This window comes from Sorex araneus, chromosome X, assembly GCF_027595985.1.
Source record: "Sorex araneus isolate mSorAra2 chromosome X, mSorAra2.pri, whole genome shotgun sequence".
Lineage (NCBI taxonomy): Eukaryota > Metazoa > Chordata > Mammalia > Eulipotyphla > Soricidae > Sorex > Sorex araneus.
The window spans coordinates 288,660,567-288,687,184 of NC_073313.1; the positions used below are offsets into that span (position 1 = coordinate 288,660,567).

The 26,618-nt window shown below is 37.1% G+C and overlaps 1 protein-coding gene across 1 annotated transcript in view; it reads left to right on the top strand.

The window, feature by feature from the left end:
* BMP5 (bone morphogenetic protein 5) overlaps nt 1–25,964 on the top strand; it is a 115,532-nt gene extending 89,568 nt beyond the window's left edge. Inside the window, exons 5-7 of the mRNA XM_004615792.2 lie at nt 18,539–18,615; nt 19,928–20,038; nt 24,246–25,964. Coding sequence (XP_004615849.1) covers nt 18,539–18,615; nt 19,928–20,038; nt 24,246–24,395 — 338 coding nt within the window. The 3' untranslated portion in view covers nt 24,396–25,964. The remainder of the gene's footprint in view (nt 1–18,538; nt 18,616–19,927; nt 20,039–24,245) is intronic.
* Nucleotides 25,965–26,618: the final 654 nt, after the last annotated feature.

Sequence of the window (26,618 nt, forward strand, 5' to 3'; positions counted from 1 at the left end):
CATCTGTTGTTGCCTGGATGCTTTCTGCAGCTCATCTTCAAGCTCACTGATTCTGCCTTTGGCTGTTGTCATGCTACTGTTGAAGGCACCCACTGAGTTTTAAATTTATTCTACCGAATTCTTTATTGGCAACATTTCTGTTTGTAGCTTTCATTTCCTGTTCTCATTTCTTCCTGTATCTTATAGACTGCTCCTTCCACTGTTTGTTTCATATCCTCCTTTAATTTACTAGATGCCTATTTTTACCTGATGAGCCCCTTGAAGATCCTCAACATTTACTCTCTGAATTATTTATTTATTTATTTATTTATTTATTTATTTATTCATTTTTATTATTTAAAAAATTTTATTAAATCACTATGAGATAGTTACAACCTTTCATGTTTGGGTTACAGTCTCACAATGATCAAACACCCATCCCTCCACCAGTGCACATTCCCCACCACCGATATCTTGGGTATACCTCCCACTTCCCACCCTCCCCCTAACTCCATGGCAGACAACATTCTCCATACTCTCTCTCTACTTTTGGGCATTATGGCTTGCAACACAGACACTGAGAAGTCATTATGTTTGGTCCATTATCTACTTTTGGCATGCATCTCCCATCTCAACTTGTTCCTCCAGCCATCATTTTCTTAGTGATCCCTTCTTTATTCCATCTGCCTTCTCCCCTCTGCTCATGAAGCAGTCTTCCAGCTATGGGGCAATTTTCCAGGCCCTTGTATCTACTGTCTCTGGGTGTCAACCTCATGTGATGTTCTTCTATACTCCACAAATGAGTGCAGTCCTTCTATGTCTGTCCCTCTCTTTCTGACTCATTTCACTTAGCATGATAATTTCCATGTCTATCCATTTATAAGCAAATTTCATGACTTCATCTATCCTAACAGGTACATAGTATTCCATTGTGTAGCTGTCCCAAAGTTTCTTTAACCAGTCATCTGTTTTAGGTTACTTGGGTTGTTTCCATATTTTGGCTATTGTGAACAGTGCTGCAATGAATATATAAGTACAAATGTCATTTCTACTGTGCTTTTTTGCATCCTCATGATATATGCCCAGAAGTGATATTGCGGGGTCATATGGAAGCTCAATTTCTAGTTTTTGAAGGACTGTCCATATTGTTTTCCAGAAAGGATGGACCAGTTGGCATTCCCAACAACAGTGAAAGAGCGTCCTCTTTTCCCCACAACCACACCAGCACTTATTGCTTTTGTTCTTCTGAATGTACTCTCTGAATTCTTTGTCAGAGAGATTGTATTTGTGGGTATTCCCTGTTGAGGCTTCTGGGCTCTTTTTTTCATCTAGTTTTTGTGGTGGGCATCTGCACTGTTTCTTTATGTTGCTGTGGTGGTATGGAGATGGGTCCCTCCAGTTTATTATTAGTGACCACCTCTCACTGCAAGAAAGGATTCTGGATGGGCTCGGTCAATGGTGGTCTCCTTTCTCCCCTTTTAGAATACTAACTTCCTCTTTGGTGCTCCTCTGTGCCTTATGTGAGGCCTTTAGTGAAGCTTCAGGGGATGTGTTCTTTTACATAGGCTTGTTCAGATTCCTGTGTTCACTTTTATTTTGGTGAGTTTTGGGAGTACTGATTGGAATAGGCTAGTGGACTATTGGCCTAATGTGTTTGGAATAGCCAGGCTGTTCTCATAAGAATTAGGTAATGGGGGTTGAGATATGAGTCCAAAGTGCTATGAGAGGGAAAAATAATTGGAGAGATGGCTTCCACCCCAGAGGCCATGCCCTCCGTCACCACTGTACCTGTAGGGGAGGGGCTGTGTTGGTGCTGGTCCTGGGTTAGAGTTCTACTTCTGCTGCATTTCTAAAGCTGCATGAACCCCTCCTGCCTCGGTGCTCAAGTGGACACCTTACCTGAGGACAGTTCCCTGTAGTCAGGTCATATATTGCAAATCAGGTAGCCACAGTCAATTTACCCTTTGGATACACTTTCTTTTGGTCTATTAAATCATCTGGCAAGATTTCTAGCACCTCCAAAAGGTTTCTCTGGTAAACCACTCAGTAATCCATTAAAAATAAACAAGTCCTGTCTTCGTATGTTGAGCGATTCAATTCAAATTAAAATCAAGCTGGAAATAAAAATTAAAAATTATGAAATGACTGCATTAGCAAAAACTAGCCCAGAGTAAACTTGCTGAGCAGACTCCCCCAGGTCCTCTCAAATAGGGATGGGTAACCATGTTAATTCAACATAAAAATATTTATTTAGTATTTCAAATAAAACATGTAAGTCATTCAAATTATATGTTTATCTGACCTCAATAATAGGATAAGTGATGGCCTAGAAGAGCTATTTTATATATCTATATGCACATACCATATAGAAAATATATCAATAAAATATTTCAAATCTTAAGTAGAGTCCATTGTGCTTGCAGTTTAATCTATTAATTGATAGAAAAAGAAACTAGAAGAACAGTTCATCAGAATGTATCTACCAAAACCTTAAGTGATTTAATCTTACTATGCATACCATTAAGTAGTTTGTATAATTCAGGCTGCAAAACATTTTTCATAAGCTACTCTTAGGAGAAAATGATGGTATATATTATTTCAGAAAATTATCTTCATTAAGTATCTTTCTTAGGATAAGAAAACTTTTAAAGCATCCCAGCTTAGGAACATGTCTGTTAATTTGTAAAATATGTGCTCTTCTTTATTAAAGACCAGTGTAAGCAGAGCACTTAAGAAGCAGATTGGATGAGCTGGTGACAGAACAAACAATAAATGAGAAAGATTTATTCTCTCATATTCTCATCAATCTTTCCCACTGTCTTTAAAATCATCATTGTTTTCTAAATCACTTGAAACCTCTCACTTCTGCTGCAATTATTACTCAAACATCTGTGTTACATAAATAAATCATTAAAAATAAAACAGAAAGTGTTCTTTAATTTTTTTCTCTTTGTGCAGCAGGTAACTTCACAAAAATATTCTTTGGAACCTTTAGGATGTTCTTCCTATTGGAACCAGGAGAAACATGTTAAAGAAATTCTATTTTCTGTCTGCCATGGAGGCAGGGGGAGGGTGGGAAAGGGAGGCACATCGGGGATATTGGTGGTGGGGAATGTGCACTGGTGGAGAGATGGGTGTTTGATCATTGTGTGATTGTAACCCAAACATGAAAGCTTGTAACTATTTCACAGTGATTAGATAAAAATTTTTTTAAAAAATTCTATTTGCTGTATACAGCAACAGAAACAGAAGTAAAAATTTCTATATTCAACTGCATTATACTATATCATAAGATACATGTAAAGTAATATTTAAAAATAATTTTCCAACAAATAAGTTAAACTGTCATTTGAAAATAAAATATGATATTAGTGCCTTATTACAGAGCTATTTTATAAGGGTCTTCTCAAGATATTTAGTTTGGCAAAAATTATAATTGCTTAATCTGAAAGATGGAGAAAAATAACTTTCTAAGACCTTTTCTTCCTTGTAAATACTAGTCTGTCAAAGTTATATATTTTTCTTTTCATGTAGAATGGTTCTGAAGTTGGTTGAAATGTTTTTAATTTAGTGTAGCAGACTACATTAAGAAAATGGTTTGTTAACTCTTTAATAGAATAGTAAATAATTTTTGAGGAAATTACAAAGGAAAAAGTGTAAGTCTCATACTTATTACAAGAGCTCATAAGCACTTTGGCAGAGGTGGGCCTTCGCTGAATCAGAGTCCTTCTCCGTTTGGTGAATTCTATTTATCTTCTCTTCCTGACTACAACTAACAAATGGACTTCTATAACTAGAGATGAATAAAAACACGTGGAGTAGAAATCACAAAACTTTTCACCAGTTCCCTAACGCCATTTAGAGTGCAAAATTTTTCTAATATAAACTAATATTTTCTTTTGAAAACTTTGTAATTGGCAACCATTTCTGTGAACTATGTGGTAGATTATTTTGGAACAAGTTCATATTTTGATAATAAGAAGGAAGAAAGTGGCTGGTTTGTGTCGGTGAGACTTAACCTTTCAATAGGTAGTAATCAAGCAGATGGAAAGAAGTCTGGTAGGATTTGGCCTAACAGACAGGGGTTTAAGGAAAGAGAAGGCCAATATAAACACAAAATTTGATACGTAGGAGACTTGAAATGCCAGTGAAATTTTAAAATTATCCAAATATAAATAACAAGTACTAGTTTTACAATAAAATACTGTGCAAGACTCCAGGGCTAAGAATCAGGTCAGTGGGGAGGGGAAGTGTATGAATTTAAATACACTGCAAATGTATAGTATTTGTCTGATTGCACTTTTTTCTGCAATGCATATCATCAAATATAGAAATTAGTAAAGGATAATCAAAGTTTAGGACATTCTTACTTCCTTCACCCTACTTATTTTCTACTCCAAGATGTTTGCCCTCAAAGAAACAAAGGAAGCACCTAAAACAGTGTTGATCACTAACTAGGAACCCCTGGATGCTTATTGAATAAGTTAATGTGTTGACTATGTGAAAAAGTTTCTTCTTCAGATAAATATACACAGAACCACTGTTCTTAGATGTTCTGCAAAAAAATTCCCTATTTATTCTTCAGGTTTTGGGCAAGAAGGTTTATCAGATCTACAGTGCAGAAGATATTACTTAATTGATGCTGAAGCAGCACAATGAATGTTTTTGAATCTTGGGATGGGGGGGTGGTAAGGAAATAGATGTCACAGCTAAATTTTACTTAACTCTCTCTGATATAATGCTACTACAATAAGATTTTAAAAACCTACTGTGATTAAGATGCTGTTCAAAGACTGTTTAGTGCTGGGAAAAATAGTCATAGAATTTGGAAGAACTGACAAGTCAAGTAGACTTCAGATGGACATGGTTTATTGCAGAAAAACTTGAAAAATTTCCTTTTGTATGTTTGATACTAAGAACCTCCTGAGATGAATCAGATACTGCTTTTCTTATTTAAAACTATAGTGCTTTCTTAAGACATGTCTGAAAATCAGTAAACTCATGTCTTTAGGCCAAAGATACTAATCCAATCATAAGTATTAATTGAATTCTTTCTTTCTTTATTATTTTCTATTAGATAATTAATAAACATTTGCATTCCTTACAATGATCACACAGTAAAGCTAAAGCTCTCCCTTAATCACCCAATCTTTTACTCTTGATAAACTTATAGCATCATGGAATGAAACTGCTGAAATTTTACTCTTTAATATATATCTTTTGTAGAAAATATTTTTGTTTTATTTTTATTACATGTATGATATATACCTTTAAGGAATATTTTAAAAGTAGCTCTAAGTTCACAACACACTTTAAAAGAAAAGTGCAGAAACCTCATACCCTTGTTCTATTTCATGCATTTCCTCTCAAATTATCAACATCACTCACCAGAATGGTATGTTTATTCTTGAGAATGGATTTACATTGAAATAATCATTCCCCAAATTCTGTAGGGGTCAATCTCAATGTTGTCAATTCTGTTGTCTAGACCAATGTATAAGATCGTATGTCCATCATGCTTACAGAGATGGCTGAACTGCCTTGTCTGTCCCTCTGTCTCTGCCTCCCTCCCTTTACCTATCAGTCACTGATTCTTTAATCCCTACATGTAACCTTTTCCAAAATATCATATAATTTGTTTTATGTATTCTAACAATATATCTAACAATTTAAAATAGAATTAATTTTGTTCTTTTCAACTGCTACAATATGTCCAGTAGCGCTTCTATCAGAGCATAATCCTGTCCCTCTTCGCGTTTCCAAATGGGACCCCAAAGTCAATGGTTCAGTGAAAGTTCTGAAAGGCTGCAACTTTTATAGTGTTTCCGACTCACATGATTCGTCTTGGGTTTTTGGAGGGTCCCATCAAGCTGTGCTCAGGGCTTCCTCCTGGCCATCAGCTCAGACATTTCTCCTGGCAGTGCCTGGGGTGTCGGATATGGTACTAGGGATAAAACCTGGGTCTGCCAAAAGCAAGGCAAGCACCCTTATCACTTTACTCCACATCTGGCACCTAACCCACATACTTTGTAAAGTAATTAACTAAAAAAATTGATGTATCACCTCCCAAGTTATACATTTATAAATCTTTTCTAAAACAATAATTTTGATATATGTTTCTAGTTCTTTCACTCTCTGGGTCTCCCTACTGTCTTTCCATCCATTGTTCTCTCGATTTAGCATCTATATTTCTTTCATTTAATCATGGGTTAATCACTAGTCATGATATATCATCTCTCTTTACCTCTGTATAGTGAGAATGTTATAATACTTGCTTTATAAAGTAAAATGACATGACTGAATGTGAATATATATGAACTGAGAAAAATGATATGTTTACTCAGTGTTAGTCATTATTATTTTTATTTTTATTTTTATTATTTTTAGAAAATCTATTACTGTGTAGCAATTAGCTATGTTATTAAATTAATTTTATTTTATTTATTATTATTTTTTTAAAATTTTTAATTGAGTCACCATGTGGAAAGTTACAAAGTTTTCAGGTTTAAATCTCAGTTATACAATGCTCGAATACCCATCCCTTCACCAGTGCTCATATTCCACCACCAAGAATCCCAGTATAGCTCCACCCCGCCCCCTCACACCCCAACCCCCCCCACGCCCCTAGCCCCCCACCCTAAGCCCCCCCCGCCTGTGTAACTAATAAATTTCACTTTACTTTCATTTTAATTGCATACAATATTTCAACAAAACTCACTATTATTATTTGGAGAGTCTCTCCCCTAAAGTCAGACCTGCTGAAAAGGAAGCATTAGATAATTTATTTTCCATTGCTGAGGATGAAGAGGTATGAGGTCCAGTGACCACACTTAGCGGCCTCTCAGTTTTGGGTTTCTGTAATTTAGTATTTTAGTAACTAAGTCCAGAGAGATATCTGCCAGAAGTTGCAACGTTGCCAACTTGTACTTCTCAGTTACATTATATTCCACATATGAGTGCAATCTTTCTATGTCTGTCTCTTTCTTTCTGACTCATTTCACTCAACATGATACTTTCCATGTTGATACACTTATATGCAAATTTCATGACTTCATGTTTCCTGACAGCTACATAGTATTCCATTGTGTAAATATACCAGAGTTTCTTTAGCCAATCATCTGTTTTCGGGCACTCTGGTTTTTTCCATATTGTGGCTATTGTGAACAGAGTGGCAATGAACATGGAAATGCAGATGTCATCTCTACTATACCTTTTTGCCTCTCCGGGATATATTCCCAGAAGTGGTATTGCTGGGTCAAATGGGAGCTCAATTTCTAACTTTTTGAGAATCGTCCATATTGTTTTCCAAAAGGGCTGAACCAGTCGGCATTCCCACCAGCAGTGAAGGAGAGTCCCTTTCTCCCCACATCCACGCCAACACCGGTTGCTTTTGTTTTTGGGGATGTGGGCCAGTCTCTGTGGTGTGAGATGATATCTCATTGTTGTTTTGATCTGCATCTCCCTGATGATTAGTGATGTTGAACATTTTCTCATGTGCCTCTTAGCCATTCGGATTTCTTCTGTGGAAAAGTTTCTGTTCATTTCATCAGCCCATTTTTTGATCCGGTTGGCAGTTTTCTTCTTGTGGAGTTCAACCAGTGCATTGTATATCCTTGTTATCAACCCTTTATCAGATGGGTACTGCATAAATATCCTTTCCCATTCTGTAGACTGTCTTTGTATTTTGATCACTGTTTCTTTTGAGTTGCAGAAGCTTCTTAGTTTGAGATAGTCCCATTTATTTATCTTTGTTTTCACTAGCTTAGCCAGTGGCCTGTCAGCTTTGAAGATACCTTTGGCTTCAATGTCGTGGAGGGTTTTGCCGACCTTATCTTCAACGTACCTTAGGGATTCTGGTCTGATGTTGAGGTCTTTAATCCAGTTTGATCTGATTTTTGTACATGGTGATAGATGGAGGTCTAAGCCCATTTTTTTGCATGTAGCCGTCCAGTTTTGCCAGCACAATTTGTTAAACATGCTTTCCTTGCTCCACTTCACATTTCTTGCTCCTTTATCAAAGATTAGATGATCATATATTTGGGGGTGTATGTCAGAGTATTCAACCCTGTTCCATTGGTCTGCCGCTCTACCTTTGTTCCAGTACCATGCTGTTTTAATGACTACCGCTTTGTAGTAGAGTTGGAAGTTGGGGAGGTTGATTCCTCCCATTTTCTTTTTCCCAAGGATTGCTTTAGCTATTCGTGGGGGCTTATTGTTCCATATGAATTTCAGGAGCGCTTGCTCAATTTCTTCGAAGAATGTCAAGGGTATCCCTATAGGGATCGCATTGAATTTGTACAATGCTTTGGGGAGAATTGCCATTTTGACAATATTAATTCTTCCAATCCATGAACAGGGGATGTCTTTCCATTTCCTCGTGTCCTCTTTTATTTCCTGAAGTAGTGTTTTATAGTTTTCATTATACAAGTCCTTTACCTCCTTTGTTAAGCTGATTCCGAGGTATTTGATTTTTTGAGGCGCAATTGTGAATGGGATTGCTTTTCTCAGGTCACTTTCTTCTCTCTCATTATTTGCATATAGGAAAGCCATGGACTTTTGGGTATTGATTCTATAGCCTGCAACTTTACTGTACGAGTCTATTGTTTCTAGGAGTTTCTTGGTAGAGGTTTTAGGGTTCTCTAAGTATAGTATCATATCATCTGCGAATAGTGAGAGCTTGATTTCTTCCTTTCCTACCTGAATGCCCTTAATGTCTTTTTCTTGCCTAATCGCTATTGCAAGTACTTCCAGTACTATATTGAACAGAAGTGGAGAGAGTGGGCATCCTTGTCTCGTCCCTGTTCTCAGAGGGAAGGCTCTTAGTTTTTCCCCATTGAGGACAATGGTTGCCATAGGCTTGTGATAAATGGCTTTGACTATATTGAGGAAGGTCCCTTCTATACCCATTTTGGCTAGTGTTTTCATCATAAACGGATGCTGGATCTTGTCAAATGCTTTCTCTGCATTATTATTTTTATTTTTAAATAGCTTTAGAGAGTTTTATTTTTCCAGACCTGGTACATAAGTAGTTTGGACTCTTACAACAGAGGGTACTGGGTGCTATGTCTCTCTCTAATAAGTTCCTGTATTTTTTTAGGTTTATTCAGAAATGTTTTATTTTAATTTTTTTATTGAATCACCATGTGAAAAATTGCAAAGCTATCAGGCTTAAGTCTCAGTCATACAATGATCAAACACCCATCCCTTCACCAGTGCACATATTCCATCACCAAGAACCCCAGTATACCTCCCATCTCACCCCCCACCCGCCTCTGTGGCAGATGATTTTCACTTTACTTTCTTTTTACTTTGATTACATTCAATATTTCAACAGAAAGCTCACTATTATTATTGGAATTTTCCCCCAGCAATCAGACCTGCTGAAAAGGCATCATTTGATAATTTGTTTTCCATTGCTGAGAATGAAGAGCATATGAGGTTGCGTGGCAGCAATAGTGGTTGTGCGGCTTTGGATTTCTGGCATTTTAGTAATTAAGTTCAGAGAAATTTCTGCCAGAAGTAGCATCATTGCAAGCTCGTACCTCTCTTTAGTAGGCCTTACAAGATGGTGGTCACCATGCCGCCGCCAGGGAAAGGAAAGGCTGAGAGAGAAAAAACCTTTCCCCTCCTGGGGCATCATGGGGCCATAGCTTAGTTCACAGTCTAGAGGCATTTCTGCAAGAAGGCGCTGGGTGCTGCAAGAGTTAGTGGCCTCCAGGATCACAGGCATTCAGGAACGGAGGGGCCACTCATGTGCGGCCACTCGTGATCACATCTGGGAGGAGAGCCAAGTTCCCGTATTCCTGCATATTTATTTATGAGGTTCCTTGGCTTTTAAGACTTCAGAAATCAGGACTTTTAGCCTTTGATCTAATTTGACCATCTTTCTGAGCAAGTAAATATAAGAAAACATTCTTTTTTATTTTTAAAATTTATTTATTTATTTGTTTATTTATTTATTTATTTATTTTTAATGAATCACCGTGAGGTACAGTTTACAGACTTACAAACTTTCATGCTTACATTTCAGTCATACAATGATCGAGTACCCATCCCTCCACTAGTGCCCATTCTCCACTAGCAATGTTCCCAGTATCCCTCCCACCACCCCTACCCCTGCCTCTGTGGCAGGCACATTCCCTTTTACTCTCTCTCCTTTAGGGTGTTGTAGTTTGCAATGCAGGTATTAAGCGGCCATCATGTTCGGTCTATAGTCTACTTTCAGCATGCATCTCCCATCTCGAGTAGGCCCTCCAAGCACCCTTTACTTGATGTTCCCTTCTCTATCTGAGCTGCCTTCTCCTCCAGCATGTGAGGCCAGTTTCTAAGCCCTGGAGCAAACCTCCTGGTGCTTATCTCTACTATCTTTGGGTGTTAGTCTCCCATTCTTTATATTCCACAAATGAGTGCCATCCTTCTATGTCTGTCTCTCTCTTTTTGACTCATTTCACTTAGCATGATACTCTCCATGTTGTTACACCTACATGCAAATTTCATGACTTCATCTGAGAAAACATTCTTAATCTACTGTATCTATTGTCAAGATTCAGGTTGAGAATCCACAGAGACTCTCTCTCTCTCTCTCTCTCTCTATCTATCTGTCTATATATATATCACTGTCACTGTCATCCTGTTGCACATCAATTTGCTCGAGCGGGCACCAGTAACGTCTCCATTGTGAGATTTGTTGTTACTGCTTTTGGCATATCGAATACGCCACGGATAGCTTGCCAGGCTCTGCCGTGTGGGCGGCATACTCTCGGTAGCTTGCGGGGCTCTTAGAGAGGGACAGAGGAATTGAACCCGGTCAGCCGCTTGCAAGGCAAATGCTTTACCTGATGCACATTTATAATTTATTGTATGATAATATTTATTCAGTATTATACATAAGCAGCCATCATATGACTATGCACAGTATTTACAGTAGACAATATATAAAAAGGGCATAAGGATCTTGCTTCTTAAAAATCATTCCCATAAGGACCAAAGAGTGCAGAAATTACGATACTTGCCTTGCATGTGGCTGATTTGGGTTTGATCCCCGGGACCCCATATGGTCCCTTGAAGACTTGCCAAGAGTGATTCTTAACCTGAGCAAAGATCTAGGAGTCACCCTTGAGCAGAGTGAGTTGTGTCTACTATCCCCAAATCATTTCTAAAAGCATAGAAAAGATAATTTATATTTATTGGGAGATCAGTTATTTTCGTGAAAGTATAGATAATATAGATCACCTAAATAGTGCCTGGGTATGGCCAAGTAAACTTGATAAGAAACTATATCTTACAGAAATTAAGAGGTAAATAAAGCTATTTTAGACTGATATATATACATATATATATAGTTATAGAGTCATGTATCAATGTCAAAGGGCAGGAAGTGTATTGGGCAAGAAAACTGAGATATCAAAAAATTAGGTAAGACAACCAGTTTGCTATTATGTAGTTGAGTGATGACCAGGAGCTAGGGTATCTTTGTAGATCATTGGAAAAAGGGCGTCCTATACTCAGATATTCATTTTAAAAGGTTAAATAGGGTCAAAGTGATAGTGCAGTGGGTAGGGCTCTTGCTTTGCAGATGGTCAACCTTGGCCCCATTCCTGGCATCATCCAGTAAGGTCCCCTGAGTACACCAGAAGTGATCCCTAACTACAAAGGCAGGAATAACTCTTGAGCACTGCTGGGTATGTCCCTCAAACCAAATTAACTGAACAAATAAATACAAGGTTAAATACAAAACCAGAATGAAAGATGGATTTCCAAGGAAGGAAATCCAAAGACTACATAAAATTGAAATCCAGACTAGTACAGCAGTTAGGGCGTGTGCCCTCCCTGTTCTGTTCCCAGCAGCTCACGGTCCTTCAAGCATCCATCACAAGGTGCAGGTCCAAGTTCCCAGCTCTGCAGGGCCCAGCAGCTCACATCTCAGCCCTTGCACTGGTGATCAGCCCCAGAGCCTAGAAGCACTGGTGATAACCCAGATCTCCTGAATGTTGAAGGTAGGGGGAGGAGGAAGTGAGGAGATTAAATAAGTAAAGGAAATAAATTTAAAAAATAAAAGTCAAGTTTACTATTTTGAGCAATGAAGATTCTGGCAGTACTTGGGATTGCAGAGAAACGCAGTGAAAGCCAGGAAATACATGGAAAGGAGCCAGCAAGGTGGATGTGTTAGTACTCTAGAGTCTGAACAGTAAGTGGAAGAAATAGGGAAAAGGTAGAGTCATGAGCATGGATTATTCAAGAAGGGTAGGAAGTAATAGCTCCACAAAGAAAAGAAAGCAAGCGGAAATATCACGATGGAGCCTCCGCGGGAAGTGTTAGCATGTTACTAGCCAGGAAGCTACAGCAATTCCATAAAAGCTGAAGGACTGGATTCCTATCAGAGAAGCGTTATCCGGGGATGAAGTATTGTCCTGGACACTAACAGGATTGTGACGGGGAATTAAGTAACCAAACGTTCAGATTTAGGCTAGCTAGATTGGAAATGGGCCTTGTAGACCCATTTAATGTAGAATATGATGGGGCGGGATTGGGGGAAGCTAGGGAATCAAGAATCCATAGTAACTTTTGCATTTGGATCAGTAGACACCTGGTGATACTGTTCAAACCAAAGTACTAAGCAATGTGTCTGTGTGAGTCAAAAGAAAAAGGAGTAAGTGCGAAGCATCTGGGAAACTTTAATTTAGAGATGTCTGGCGAGCAGTTGGAAACACAGATTTGTGGACAGGTTTTTATGTCAATGAGCTCAGAGGTAAGGATGTGAGATGGATCATCCACACAGACACTCAGCGAAGCAGAGTGAAATAAGCAAACCAGATCATGGTTATTTTATGGTGTCTGTTTCATGTCACATGTGTGTGTACACAGACAAAACCTGCTATTCCTGAGGAGTCAGTAACAGTGGTTTCTACTAGGGTGGGCACACATTCCTAGTGAGAAATGCAGTGGACATGACGATTAAGATGGAGGTTACACAGGGTGTCATTAGTAGTTTGAATTACTCCTCATCTTGGAGGGATTATTATTTGGCATTAATTGTAAATTCTCTCATACCAACGCCTTCCAAAATGTGTGCCACTGAATGGTCTTTGATGGTATCTTTGTGTCTTTGCCTCCTACATCTTTGTTTAATTTTTAAAAATTAATTTAAAAGTTGATGTTAAAGGTGCTGATTTTTTACAATGTTCTTTTAGAGAACTTAGTGGGAGATGATGAATCTTTTTCTACTTTGAAATAAAACATTCCTTCATATTTGGCTTATTTTAACAATTGCTGTAATTGGAAATTCTACTTTGATTTTTTTTTTACAGATATGCATTTATTTTATCCTCTGAAAGACCTGAGAGGAAAAAAATGGTGGAGGGTGTCACACCCAGCAGTGCTTAGGGTTTTTTCCTGGCTCTGAGCTCTGAGATCACTCCTGACAGGTTATGGGGACCACACAGGGTGCCAGGATCAAACGTGGGCTGGCTGCTTGCAAGGCAGCATCCACCCAGTGGAACTTTGCTCTGCTTCCAAAAAGATCTAACAAGAATTTTTTTTTAAAAAGAAGTTATGTTGTTAAACAGAATTTAAAAAAAAATTTGGCTTCCTTTTCTTGGAGGGTGGGAGTTGGGACTATAACTGGCTGTGCTCGGGGGTCACTCCTGGGGTGCTCAGGGAACCATATGCAGAGTTTAGAGCCCATTCGGGGCCAACTGCATGCATAACAAGCACCTTAATCCTGGTACTATCTCTCTGCCCCAGCAATTGACTATCTTAGTTCACCTTCATAGCTAAGTTAACCTCTGTTTATTTATTTGGTGATTTCAGTGATGAACGGACAGACCACTAAAACCTTACATAAATCTCAGGAATTAATTATCTACTACTTTTTAATTTCCATGTCTTTTAATTTCTGACATTTTTCTTCTCAGACAAAAAATATCTTTTAAAATGGCATTCTTACATTAAACTTACTCTATTTTTAGGATTTTTACCTTAAAGAAATTTATTTAGTATTTACATATTTAGACACTAGAGTAATGCTTTTCATATTTTGACATTATTGTTTCAAATATAATTTGAATAATATAATTCAAATATAATTCAAATATAATTTTAAATAATTCAAATATATTTTTAAATAAAACTTTTCTTATTGCTAAGGAATGTAAGCAATAGGAATTTAAGTAATTTAAGTGTTAGTTGTGATACCAGGAAATTTTAATAGTTTCTGATATAACTTCTCATCTGTAGGTGTGTTCATCAACAGTAGCATTATGTCTATTTTGTTTTATTATCCTAAGGGCAGCTGCAAACCAGTATTTTTTAAATAAAGGTTTAAATCTAATTTCTTTGCCCATCCTCTCACAGCTTTTTCCTTCAGCCATTGAGAGTAAACTTAACTACAGATTTTGCTGGTTTGGGTACAACTTTTACTTCATTCAGTATCCATTAATTTTTATTCTGGACAGAATAAGCATATGGTATGGGCCCAACATTGTATGAAATCAGATTCCTGGAACCAGATTCTGTTATAAATTTCATTGCTCATTACCCATATACATATAAACATACTTTATATGTATATTATATATATCACTTAGTCTGCATGGAAAACACATAGATGAAGCAGATATATTTTGACTTTTAAGTTTTACTACCTTTCTTTTTTTATAAACACAGAATTCAAAAATGATATACCTAGCATACAGCATTTCATGTGCACTTATAGGTCCTATTTTTACAATGTTTTTATTCATTTTTTCACTGTATTCAATGTTTTAATTAAGTAGCACTGTAGCACTGTGTCCTGATTTGCTCCAGTGGGCACCAGTAACGTCTCCATTGTGAGACTTGTTACTGTTTTTGGCATATCTAATAAGCCACTGGTAGCTTGCAAGGCTCTGCCATGCAGGCAGGATACTCTTGGTAGCTTGCCAGGCTCTTCGAGAGGGACAGAGGGATCGAACACGGGTCGGCTGAGTGCAAGGCAAGTGCCCTGCCCACTGTGCTATCGCTCCAGTCCCTTTAATGAAGTAAAAGTGAAAAATTATTTTTGTGGTTGGCAATGTATTATCTGAAAGCTTAAACTTGCCAGTTGCCTGGTTTTGTACGTCCCAGCCGCTAAGAATGTTTGTTTATCTTTAAATGTTGAAAAAAGACTCAAAAGATGATTTTTTAAATTTCATGTAAAATCAATGACATTCAAGTTTAGCATCCATTAGCAAGATTTATAGAAATATAGCCGCAACTATTCATTATAGATACTCTATGGCTGCTTTCTTGCTAGAGAAGCAAAGTAGAATGGTTTTGATAGAGATACTATAAACAGTTTTTTAAAGAAACTGTTTGCTGATACTTGGTCTAATGCATAGCAGACTTAAAAATCACCTCAAGTATTAAGGTCAATGGTATGCTACAGGATTTAAGTTGCATGTCTTGCATGTCGTCAACCCTTATCCTTCTTTTACACGGCAAGGACCCCCAAGTCCTGCTGGTTTTATCCCTGAAAGCCTCCAGCACTTCCAGGGGGTGCTGTGGACGCCCCTGAGCAGCACCAGTGTGGCTGGTGTGATCGCTGGTGCCTCAGGCCCTTTCCTTGGGCCACTGACTAGCTATCAAGAATCAGGGGGTGATCTCAGTCAGAGACCTCTGAGCACTACTTAGTAGGCTGCTTGTCCCCAACTCCCAAATTTAAATATCAGAAAGTTTATGAAATTAAAGTAACACCAGATCCAAATGTTTCTTTGCCCTAAACATAGTTTGGATAACACATCCACTTTGTTGAGCTGTTCTTAGTGTTACTCTATGTTTGAAGTTTACCCAAATAATAGGATGACCATGTTTTAGTTAAATTCTCTTTCCTTTCTTTCTCAACATTACCTGCATATTAGATTTATTGAAGCCAAGGCCATTGCACTGTTGGAATAACTTGTCCAGAAAGGGAAAATGTTCTGAGTGAAATATTTAATCATGTTTTCTAGACTGACATTAAATAAATAGTTGAAATAACCATAAAAGGCAGATGACAGGACCTGTTAAGATGGGCCCATTGGATCTTTGATATGTTTATATTTTCATTAGAGGTTGAGGATAATTTAACTGAAGTTGGCACCTGAAGACATATTGCTTCTGTATAGTAAAATATTCCATTGATTTTTTCAGAGGTGACTGTCAAATTTATGTGGAATTTATACATAGAAAGAGGGAAAAGCTGTCTTTTTAAAAATTCATTTATTTAGCTGTCTTCTTAAAAAGTAAAGTATTTACTTGTTCCCTCACCCTAAATTTTTCCCTCCTTCAGAGTTCATATTGGATATAGTCCAAATGGATTATCTTACAGAATGCTTTTCATATGAACTGTGAAATGCTGCAAGAGAAAAACATAGGGAGATTTTTTTGGGTAAATTTCTGTTTCTTCACTGTTGTGCTTTACCAAAATGCAAGATTGGGTCTATATATTTACCATTATTCTTTTCATCACTAATAAACAGTTGTAAATTTTCAAATCATTTTCCAAAAGCCATGAAAATCATTTGTGGAACATTCTGAGGAAATATTTTAATTTATTATTCTATTATTTATTGAATACTTGCTATGTGCTAGGCATTGAATCCAACACTTGGGTTATATCAGTGAACCAGAGAGAAACGATGTGCATATTTTATTTATATATATTTATATACTTATATATATATTTGATTTGGGGCCACATCTGGAGGTGCTCAGGGCTTACTCCTGGCTCTGCTCAGGGATCACTCCTGGCAGGACTTGGTGGATCATATGGGGTTCTGGGGATTGAACCCTGGTTGGCTGCATGCAAGGCGAGCACCGTACTTGCCATACTGTCTCTCCAGCCCCGAGCAGTACTATCTCTCTGCCTGACAAGAGCATTTTTCTAGTAGGGGGAAACAGATGTGAATTAATACATATAGTAAGCAAGTAAATCTGAATTTTGGGCATAGGTAATTTGAGAATGAAGACCGTCACTGTCACTGTCATCCTGTTGCTCATCGATTTGTTCGAGCGGGCACCAGTAACATCTCTCATTGAGTCTCTGCCATTGAGAGACTTATTGTTACTGTTTTTGGTATATCCAATATGCATGGGTAGCTTGCCAGGCTCTGCCGCATGGGTTGGATACTCTCAGTAGCTTGCCAGGCTCTCCGAGAGGGGCGGAGAAATCGAACACGAGTCGTCCGCGTGAAAGGCAAACGCCCAACCGCTGTGCTATCGCTCCAGCCCAATGAAGATCGTACGATGGGAAAAAGATGTCCTGTGTGTAAGAGATGGAACATCATCACGGCAAATGTCAAGCGAAGAGGAGGAAGGGTGTTAGGAAATGACACCAAATGTCATAGAGCCTTCAAAGCCACTTAGAAGAGGGGGTAACTTTAGTGGGATTATTGGTGGGGAGTGAATGGTATATGGAAGGAAGGGGAGAAGCAGGGAGGATACCAATGAAGATATTGTTGAAATTCAGGGGAGAGAAGATGGGTGCTTGGACAGGATCAGTCATTCAAGTCATGAAGTAGGGGATCCTTAGCTACTTAAAGGAATAGTACATTTTTGGAAGACGTGAAGTGGAATGATAAAGAATAAGGAATATCAGTCAATTAAATTTTGTTTTGTTTCTACTCAAAAAGCAGCAATTATTCAAGAATGGAGACATCCACAGGTTACTAGTTTGCAGGGGAAGGTCAAAATCTCAACATTGGAATCTTAAATTAAAGATAATTATTGAAATAGGATCAATGAAAGGCTGAAAGATGTCTCAAAGGGCAGGTTTGCAGGCTTCACATGTGATATTCGTGGGTTTGCTCCACAGTGTTGCATGGGCCCCCAAGCACAGAGTGGAGTGACCACCAAGTACTGAACTAGGAGTGACCTCTACACAACAACTCTTACATTCCAGTGATACTTTCCATGGTCTACCTCATGGAAATTATCAAAAAAATTACTGTATGAACTACTTGATTTATATATGTGTACATATATATGTGCATGTATATTAAGTACTATTGAAATATAATAGTACTTAAGAGTGAATATTCATTGAATAACTGGTATTCAGTGATTGACTAGCCTCAGGCTATCTGCTATCACAAAGGGGCTATTTAATCAAATTCTTACTGAAACATCACAAGATAAATAGCACAGCGGGTAGGGTGTTTGCCTTGAATGCGGCTGACCCGGGTTCGATTCCTCTGTTCCTCTCAGAGATCCTGGCAAGCTACTGAGAGTATCCCGCCCGCACGGCAGAGCCTTGCAAGCTACCCATGGCGTATTTGATATGCCAAAAACAGTAACAACAAGTCGCACAATGGAGACGTTACTGGTGCCTGCTCAAGCAAATGGATAAACAACAGGATGACAGTGACACAGTGCTATGGAAGAATAGGACAAGTTATTTGCCTGATAACCATGTTTGTGATTCTGGCTTTACGGTTAAAACTTACACTTTATAACTCCAAATATATCCTTTTAAACTTTTTTCCAGTTATCTTACAGAATAAAAAATTGTGTACCTGATAAGTTTCCATTGTTTAAACTTTGATTTTTTTTTTCAAATCTTCAGATTACAACACAAGTGAACAAAAACAAGCTTGTAAGAAGCATGAATTGTATGTGAGCTTCCGGGACCTGGGGTGGCAGGTAAGAATAGTGAGTCAGCTTAGGTCCGAATCTGCTTCGTATATATATCCTGAGTTCCTTACAATCTTTTCCCCAACACAGTAACAGTTGGCTTTGACATGACTATTCGGTATTTGCATTTTTAAGATGCCTCATTATTCTTTTATAATTTGAATCTAATTGCCAGAACTTATAGTAAACAACTATATTGAAGAAAAGGGAAGGGAAAAGGTGTTGTTTAAATGTGCCACTATTTTTCAGATTAACTCCATTTGTTCCCCATGATTCCAAAATAGTTGTCTAGGAAATCAAATCCTCAAGTATAATATTTTCATTATATAAGGCAGATCTTCAGAAAAAATTGTTTCTTGCACTTAAAAATCCTATCATTGTCTTTTATATGTGCTTCACAAATAGAGTAAGAAAAAAGATTTAACTATATAGTTTTAATGGCTCTGTAAAGTTTGTATTGAATAGATGAGTAATTCACATGCTAATAAGTCACTTAAAGAAGTGAATAAGTGAATAAGTTAATAAGTCACTTAAATTGAAATTTTTATATTATTTTGCATTCTTAGAATATTAGCATCTTATTGGGGAATAATTAAAATTTAACAATTTATGATAAACTTTTGGGATATATTTTATAGTAAACCTTCAACATTAATAGCTAAATAATTTAATGTTTGAACAAAGTTGTACATTAGAAGGGAAAAAATTTGCAATAATTTCATATGTCTGTTTTTTAGCTTCCTAAAATTTTTTCACAATTTTTAATTCATTCTCTGTTTTCAATACACTGCTAATACATTTATTTTAGAGACTATCAAGTTAATATGTGAATGAAAATAATGGCACAGTAAACAATTGTTCATAGTTTTAGGAGGCTTTCAGGCTTCTAAAACAAGGGTGAGTTATTAGGAAGTAATTAGAATTATTAAAATTATGTTTATTCTTCTTTTCCTTTCTGGTTCACTTGAACTTTCCAGAGTTCATCATTTCCTGTTTAAACAATAAAGCTATTTCATAATTATCATTTTATTCATGAACACATGGGCTAATTTGTATTACAAATATCCTCTATAACAATCTCAGGAGATATTACGAAGGCAATTTCTTGTGAAATATTTATATATTTATTGTAAGCTTTGATTTAAAAACAATGTGGATTTAAAAATAACAAGTAGAAATAAACGGCTTGGAGGATATTCTATTAGAACAATCATTAGACCAAGAAGACAAAATATATCTAGAATAAGTGTATTTAAATATTCTTTGAAATGTTTTGTTTTTATTGTGTTAATGTAGTTTTTTCTTTTTTGGTGCATTTTAGGACTGGATTATAGCCCCAGAAGGATATGCTGCGTTTTATTGTGACGGGGAGTGTTCGTTCCCACTCAATGCTCACATGAATGCCACCAACCATGCCATAGTCCAGACTCTGGTATGCTTTGTTTTTGTAGCATTATAAATGGTTTATGAGCCTAGAATAATATAAATTGTTTTAAGGAGAGATTTATAGTCATCAGTGCATTATTTTCCAAGTTACCCTAGCATTTTTTTTTAGAGCCGTAGTGGCAATTTTGGGTATAGTTGAGAGATTCAAATTGGTTTCAAGAATCTCTAACCCTGATTCCAGAATAAGAAAAAAATGTGGATGGAATATTGGAACAATCACATGAGAAGGTCATTTGTGATGATTTCTTCACTCTCCACGGTGACTCACCACCCAGCTTCCAGGGACTGTTTGAGACTTTGCAATTCATCAGTAAAATTTGTGAAAATATTAAATACCAACTCTACTGAATTTCAGCTGAGAGTTTTTATTCTAATTGTTTAAGAATGCCCCATGATATATTTTTTTTACAGAAATTCACCTAAATAAAATATATGTAGCAGATTCATCTTTACTTCTTGGCACCTTGGTACCAAATTTTGGTTATCTTCCAGCTAGAAAGTAATCATCATTAGTCACTTCCACACTGAGGAATATTCAGGTGCTTTAACCTCTACTACCCTAGGTTTATTTTTGTGAAAACAGATAATTTTGTGGAAAAAAGCACTTTCTGGTCCAAAAGTGAAGATGTGCTTCCTATAACATGCTCATGAGAAGCTTGAGAGTCTGAAATAGTCTGTATTTTGGTATGTGACTCATTACTATGGCAGAGGTGTAATCTTGGAAATAGAGAGGCTTCAGAAGGGGTAATAGACTATTTGATATAATTCCAATTAATTATTGGGATTATTTGGATCAGGGAGAATATTTTAGCAATGTGTACTTAGTAGAAAAGAAAAAAAATAGATGATTTTATATTTAGCACTGTAGCACTGTCATCCCGTTGTTCATGAATTTGCTCGAGCAGGTACCAGTAACAACTCCACTGTGAGACTTGTTACTGTTTTTGGCATATCGAATACGCCACGGGTAGCTTGCCAGGCTCTGCTGTGCGTGCGGGTGGGATAGTTTCGGTAACTTGCTGGGATCTTTGAGAGGGATGGAAGAATCGAACCTGGGTCGGCCATGTGCAACGCAAACGCCCTTCCCACTATGCTATTGCTCCAGCCCCGATTTTTATATTTAAGAGATGAATAATGGAAGGTATTTGGTGGATGGCAATAGGAGGGAACAAACTGTCAGAAAAAAAATCTGTCTCTGTGGGTGTGACTAGTTTAGGACCCAAAGAAAATTTAGCTATTTGAATTTATGAGGCATTAACTCTTCAAAGGGTTATTTTTTCCTCAATTAATTTGGAAAGCTGATGAAAACGGTAAGTTACCTTCTGACTAAGAGAGGCAAGTATACACTGACAGACTAAATCCTTGGGTAACCTGATGCATTTTTATGCATTTTTACCATGGAGTCACTCAGAAATAGCTAATCACAATTCACATCTGTGTCTGCTAGTACCCTCATCTTATTGAAAGTTTTGAGAGAACTTTGGAGTAGAGAGAAACAGAGATCAAATCAATGTGTGTCTCGTGCACATCTCTATTTAGACAGCAGGTTCAGGTGCCGGTGGACAAAGGTTAGACACGCTCCAGGCCTGTGCCCTCCCCACCACCACCCACAGACAGTGAGCGCTCAGGTGTTCCCGGGCTTGAGGGCTTCTGACCGTGTCTTTCAATACTAGCCCTTGAGATATAGCAGTGTTCCTTCTGGAAAATGGGGTGGGTTTTAGGGAAACGAGAGGGCCAGGACTTCCGAGATTCCCTCATTCCTTCACCCCATTCCTCAGCAAGCTCGGGAGTGGCCAGAGCCCTTCCATTCCAGAAGCTACCAGAGTCTGGATGGTTGGGGAAGGCAGAGCAGCAGAAGGAAAGCACTTCCAGCTCACCTAAGCCCCTCCGGTCCTGGATAAATGGATGTTTGGGAAGGTCGTCACTTAGAAATGGTCTTTGTATCAATTTGTGACCAGTGGGCCTGCCGACTTCTGCACTGTGTAGCCAGTAGGCAGTGAGTTATTCTTGGGGGAGCCGTGAGGTCTGAGTTCCTACATTTCGCCTGCTGGCTGTCTCTCTGGGTGCTGAGTAACAGTGATGCTGTCAGGAAGGTGCTGGGAGACAAGAGTCCACCGTACAGAGAATCTCTAGGAAAGTCTAGCTGTCTATCCTTGGCCATAAACATTCACAGTGACCTAAAGTCCATTGAGTGAGTGAGCAATGCTGCTGTTTCCCATCTCTGAGGGATAGCTGGAGAGACAGGACGGACATGAGGGTCATTAGCTTATGGAGACATGCCACTCAATTCTCAGAAAATTTTGCTTTTAAAAAATATTGTCCTTCCAGCCAGTGATTTAAAAAGGTTTTTTTTTTCTCTTTCTTTCTCTCTCTCTCTTTTGGCTTTTTGGGTCACACCTGGCGATGCACAGGGGTTACTCCTGGCTTTGCACTCAGGAATTACTCCTGGCAGTGCTCAGGGGACCATATGGGATTCTGGGAATTGAACCTGTGTCAGCCGCGTAGGTTGCAAGGTGATCACCCTACCCGCTCTACTATCTCTCCAGCCCCTCTTTTTACTTCTTTAGGTTTATATCTAATATAGAAAATGTTTCTTAAAGCAAACAATACTTAATTATTAAAAAAATTCTTCAAGCACCCTCTTTGATTTCTATTTTTTTCTCTCTCATAAATGTTCATCTCCATTTTGTCAGCTTTCAGGGCTGTAGTCTATCTAGAAGGCTGTGTCAGGAAAAAAATGTAAAAAACATTACATAGATTTGGAACAAGACCTCACTTCTGCATCACTGTCCTGGGATATAGGACATAAGTCATCGCCAAACTTGAAGTGTCCATGGGAAGTCTTTTTTCCCCTTTTTTCTGGCACTGTGTACTTTCTTCGTTTGTTCTATGAAGGATGTGAAACAAGACAGGAATGTTTGTTGTTCAAGAAAAGCATGTTTGTGACTAATAGGTTTGAGAAACCATTTAAGAACAATCCATTTTTTCAGTGACTGCTTCGTGGGGCTGCCAAGGCCATTGAAACAGAGGGTTATCAATCATGTGTGTGTGGGTCATGGAAGATGAAGCTGACCAGGGACCAGGCTGTGTCTGAACTTGTCGAAGCTATCCAACTTTTAGTTTTGTGAGGTCTTAGGAAATTTCAAGTTCATGTCAGCTCACCTCATTTTTCCTGCTGTTTCTGTCCACATGCAGGGCTCTTATATCATCTCAGCCAGGACTTTGTGCAGCCAAACTCTAAAGAGGCTGCGTTTGCTTTTTGTAGACCCCTCGGGAGTCATCAGCAGTACTTCCCATCAACCCCGTTGGGGAAAAGGCTTGGGCTAGGTGGTGGGAAGGGAAGCCACGTTCTGGTCCCTTTCTCAATTATTGCAAATCAGGCATACTGCCAGTCTGATCAAAATGAGTATAAACCTTTTATTTAAGCTTTTCACTTTCCCTCTACCTTGGTTTTCTTTTTCTTTCTTTCTTTTTTTTTTTTAAGGTCTGGAACAGGGGAGAGTAGTGAATATGCAATTTGTAAAATATCTCGACTCTTGCTTCTGACTTAGCCTGCTTTTTGGCACTTCCTTTTAAGAGAGAAAATTGAGGGATTTAAAACTTCTGCCAATATGGTAAAAATTCTGTGGAGAAGAATTGAAATCATTGCTTTAAAGCAAGCCTTAGATTGTACCTAGGGTTTATGTTGCTGTGATTTTTATACATCCTTTACCGTAGATAATTAAAAGTGCACATACCTTTAATGATTCATTGTTAAATACCCTTTACAAATAATTCTTAAGCTCGATTCTTTCTACGGTCAGTCGGGTGGCAATGTTCATTTTCATCCTGTGCTTCTCATGAAAGGATTTGAAATGGTTATTTGAACTAAATGCCACTCACAGAGAGTTGCCATGTCTTTTTATGCCAGGGAAATTTTCCACTAAATATTCCATCGAGGGACCTTTTTTTTTTTTTCTTCCTTGGTAGAATATGTTTCCAGGCCCCAACACATAATTGCCATGGCTGGGTTGATTCTAAATGTTAATGTCTTAGTTAATGTCTTTCCTCTTTATGTCCTACGAAAATAGAAAGAATGGTAGCTGAAGGGTACGGCTGGGTATAAGTGATAAAGCAAGCATAGTGATTTAAAGCTGCAGACAAAATGTCTACATTATTTCTTTAAAAAACAAAACATTTGTTTTCATTCTCAGGTTCATCTGATGTTTCCTGACCATGTGCCCAAACCCTGTTGCGCTCCGACCAAATTAAACGCCATCTCTGTGCTGTACTTTGATGACAGTTCCAATGTTATTTTGAAAAAATACAGAAATATGGTAGTGCGCTCCTGCGGCTGTCACTAAGATTAAATAATAACGTTAATAAGAAAATTCTGTATTAAAGTTATGACTACAATAAAAATACTGCTTTCAGACAACAGGGAAATTTTGTAAAATTAGTGTGGTTCATTTCATCTCTATGTAGATATCATGTATATAGTCACTTTTATTTATTTAAAGGTATATATTCTCTTTTGTGGATACCTTATTATTAAAATATATTTTATAATTTACTATATTTCACAATTGGTTCACCAGCCTATTCAATACCATTTCAACCTTTTGTTTCTAATTAATATTTTGTTATCTAATTTTCTGAGATTAGTACTCCCTTGACTTAAATTTTTGTGGAAGGAAATTCAAATGCATTTAGTTATGCTGTGCCAATTAAAGCCATGACATAATATTTATTTTTAACTAAAGTTTAAAAAAATTAAACAAAAACCTTAAGTCAAGAGTCCCTTTATAGATTTTGTTTCATTAGATAAAGTAAAATGTTGAAATGGATTTGAATAAGTCAACAGTAGGCAGAACATAGCAGCTCAAAGATTACGTATAACTGTTTTATCTGTTTGCTTAAACAGAATTGGTGGGACGCTAGCCGGTTTCTTCTTGGCTTGTGGGTTGTAGATTTTGCAAAGAGCTCAAAACTTCAGGGATTCTGTGGAGGTGAGCTTGAGCCTGTGTCCATAATTTTCTGAGTTCATACAAAAAATTCCAGGACAACCTTCTTACCTCAAATAAATCATGCCTGCCCACTATCTAGAACACTACTGCTGCATTTCCCCTGAAATTTAAGAATAGTCCAAGATAAAGAAACATTTACGTTTGCTCTGCTTCTCTCCCCACAAAGAGTCACTGAGTATAAAATACACCAGAGCAAAGATGGCTTTAGAGCATTTTCTCCAGCTCTACTTTATAACTGAGTTTGCTGATTGATGCGATACAAGGGGTTTTATTTAGGGTAAAAGCACTGAAACTAAACTGGAGGAAATTACCAAAAATCCCAGAATGGCTTTGACAGAATTGCCATTTCGAAAGAACAGCTGAAATCCATTTTTCATATCTTTGAGAATGAGCTCAATGAAAACCTTATTTTGTAAGGGGATTTTGTAAACCTTCCTCCAAGCACAAATAACTCCAAGTGGGAAGGTCCTGTTTATGTATGTGCATGTGTGCCCTTTCCTCTGAAATTAATTTATTTTCTCTTTCTGCCTTCTAGTTTTTGCTTTTTTTTTTTTAACAAACACTGAGTTTTTGAAGAATGGCATTTAGATGGAATACGACTCCATTTATGTTTATTTACAGTTATCTAAAATATCCATAAAACATTTATTACTCATCCTTTGGGATTTTTAAAATAAATTTGTATCAGATATTTCTTCAAAACTGCTATGGGGTTGTTGGTAATTCAGGTTTATTGCAATATGTTTTAAAATATGATTTATCTAAAAGAAAAGTTGATAACTATATTGGGAGTACGTTAAGTAATATATTTTTTAATTAAAGGTATACCATTGTAAGAATTTAAAAGGAAGACTATTATATTCTTTAAATGTGTTGTTTAAAAATATTTCTATATTTTAAAATATATTAAACTTATAATGCTAGTTTCTATGTGCTCCTTGATTTGGCTCTTTATTTAAGAGGAATTTAAACTGTAAGTATGTCATAAAATAAGATTATAAGTATATCAGATGTAAAATATTTTTGGATTATATAATTCTTTATTTTGTTTTTAATTGACAAACTAGTTGTATTGTTAATAAACAACTCACTATTAAATGACCAAATGATCATTTCATGAATTAAATATTTTAATGTATTCAAACAATAAAGGTATTTTAAAAATAGCAATATATGATTAGGGTGATAAAATATATAACTTCTCTCTAATTTCAGAAATATTACCTTCATTACTTTTATTTTCTCAAATTACATATATCTGCACATGTTATAAGTTTGTACATGCAAACAATCTCAATTAACAATGAGAGCAAATTCCTAACATTACTTTAGTAACACTAATGCTGTTACTAGGAATAAAAATTATCTTATCTATTTTAATAGAATATCAACTACTTAGGTGTTTTTAGGTTTAAAGTTTTTTGTTTGTTTGTGTATTATAAATATTTTATGCTTTATAAATGTTCTGCTTTGTAAAGTGGCCCTAGCCCTTTTTCAAAAAAGAAAGATTCAATATTTCAAATATTCTTTTTTGAATATTTCAAAAAAGAAATATTCAAA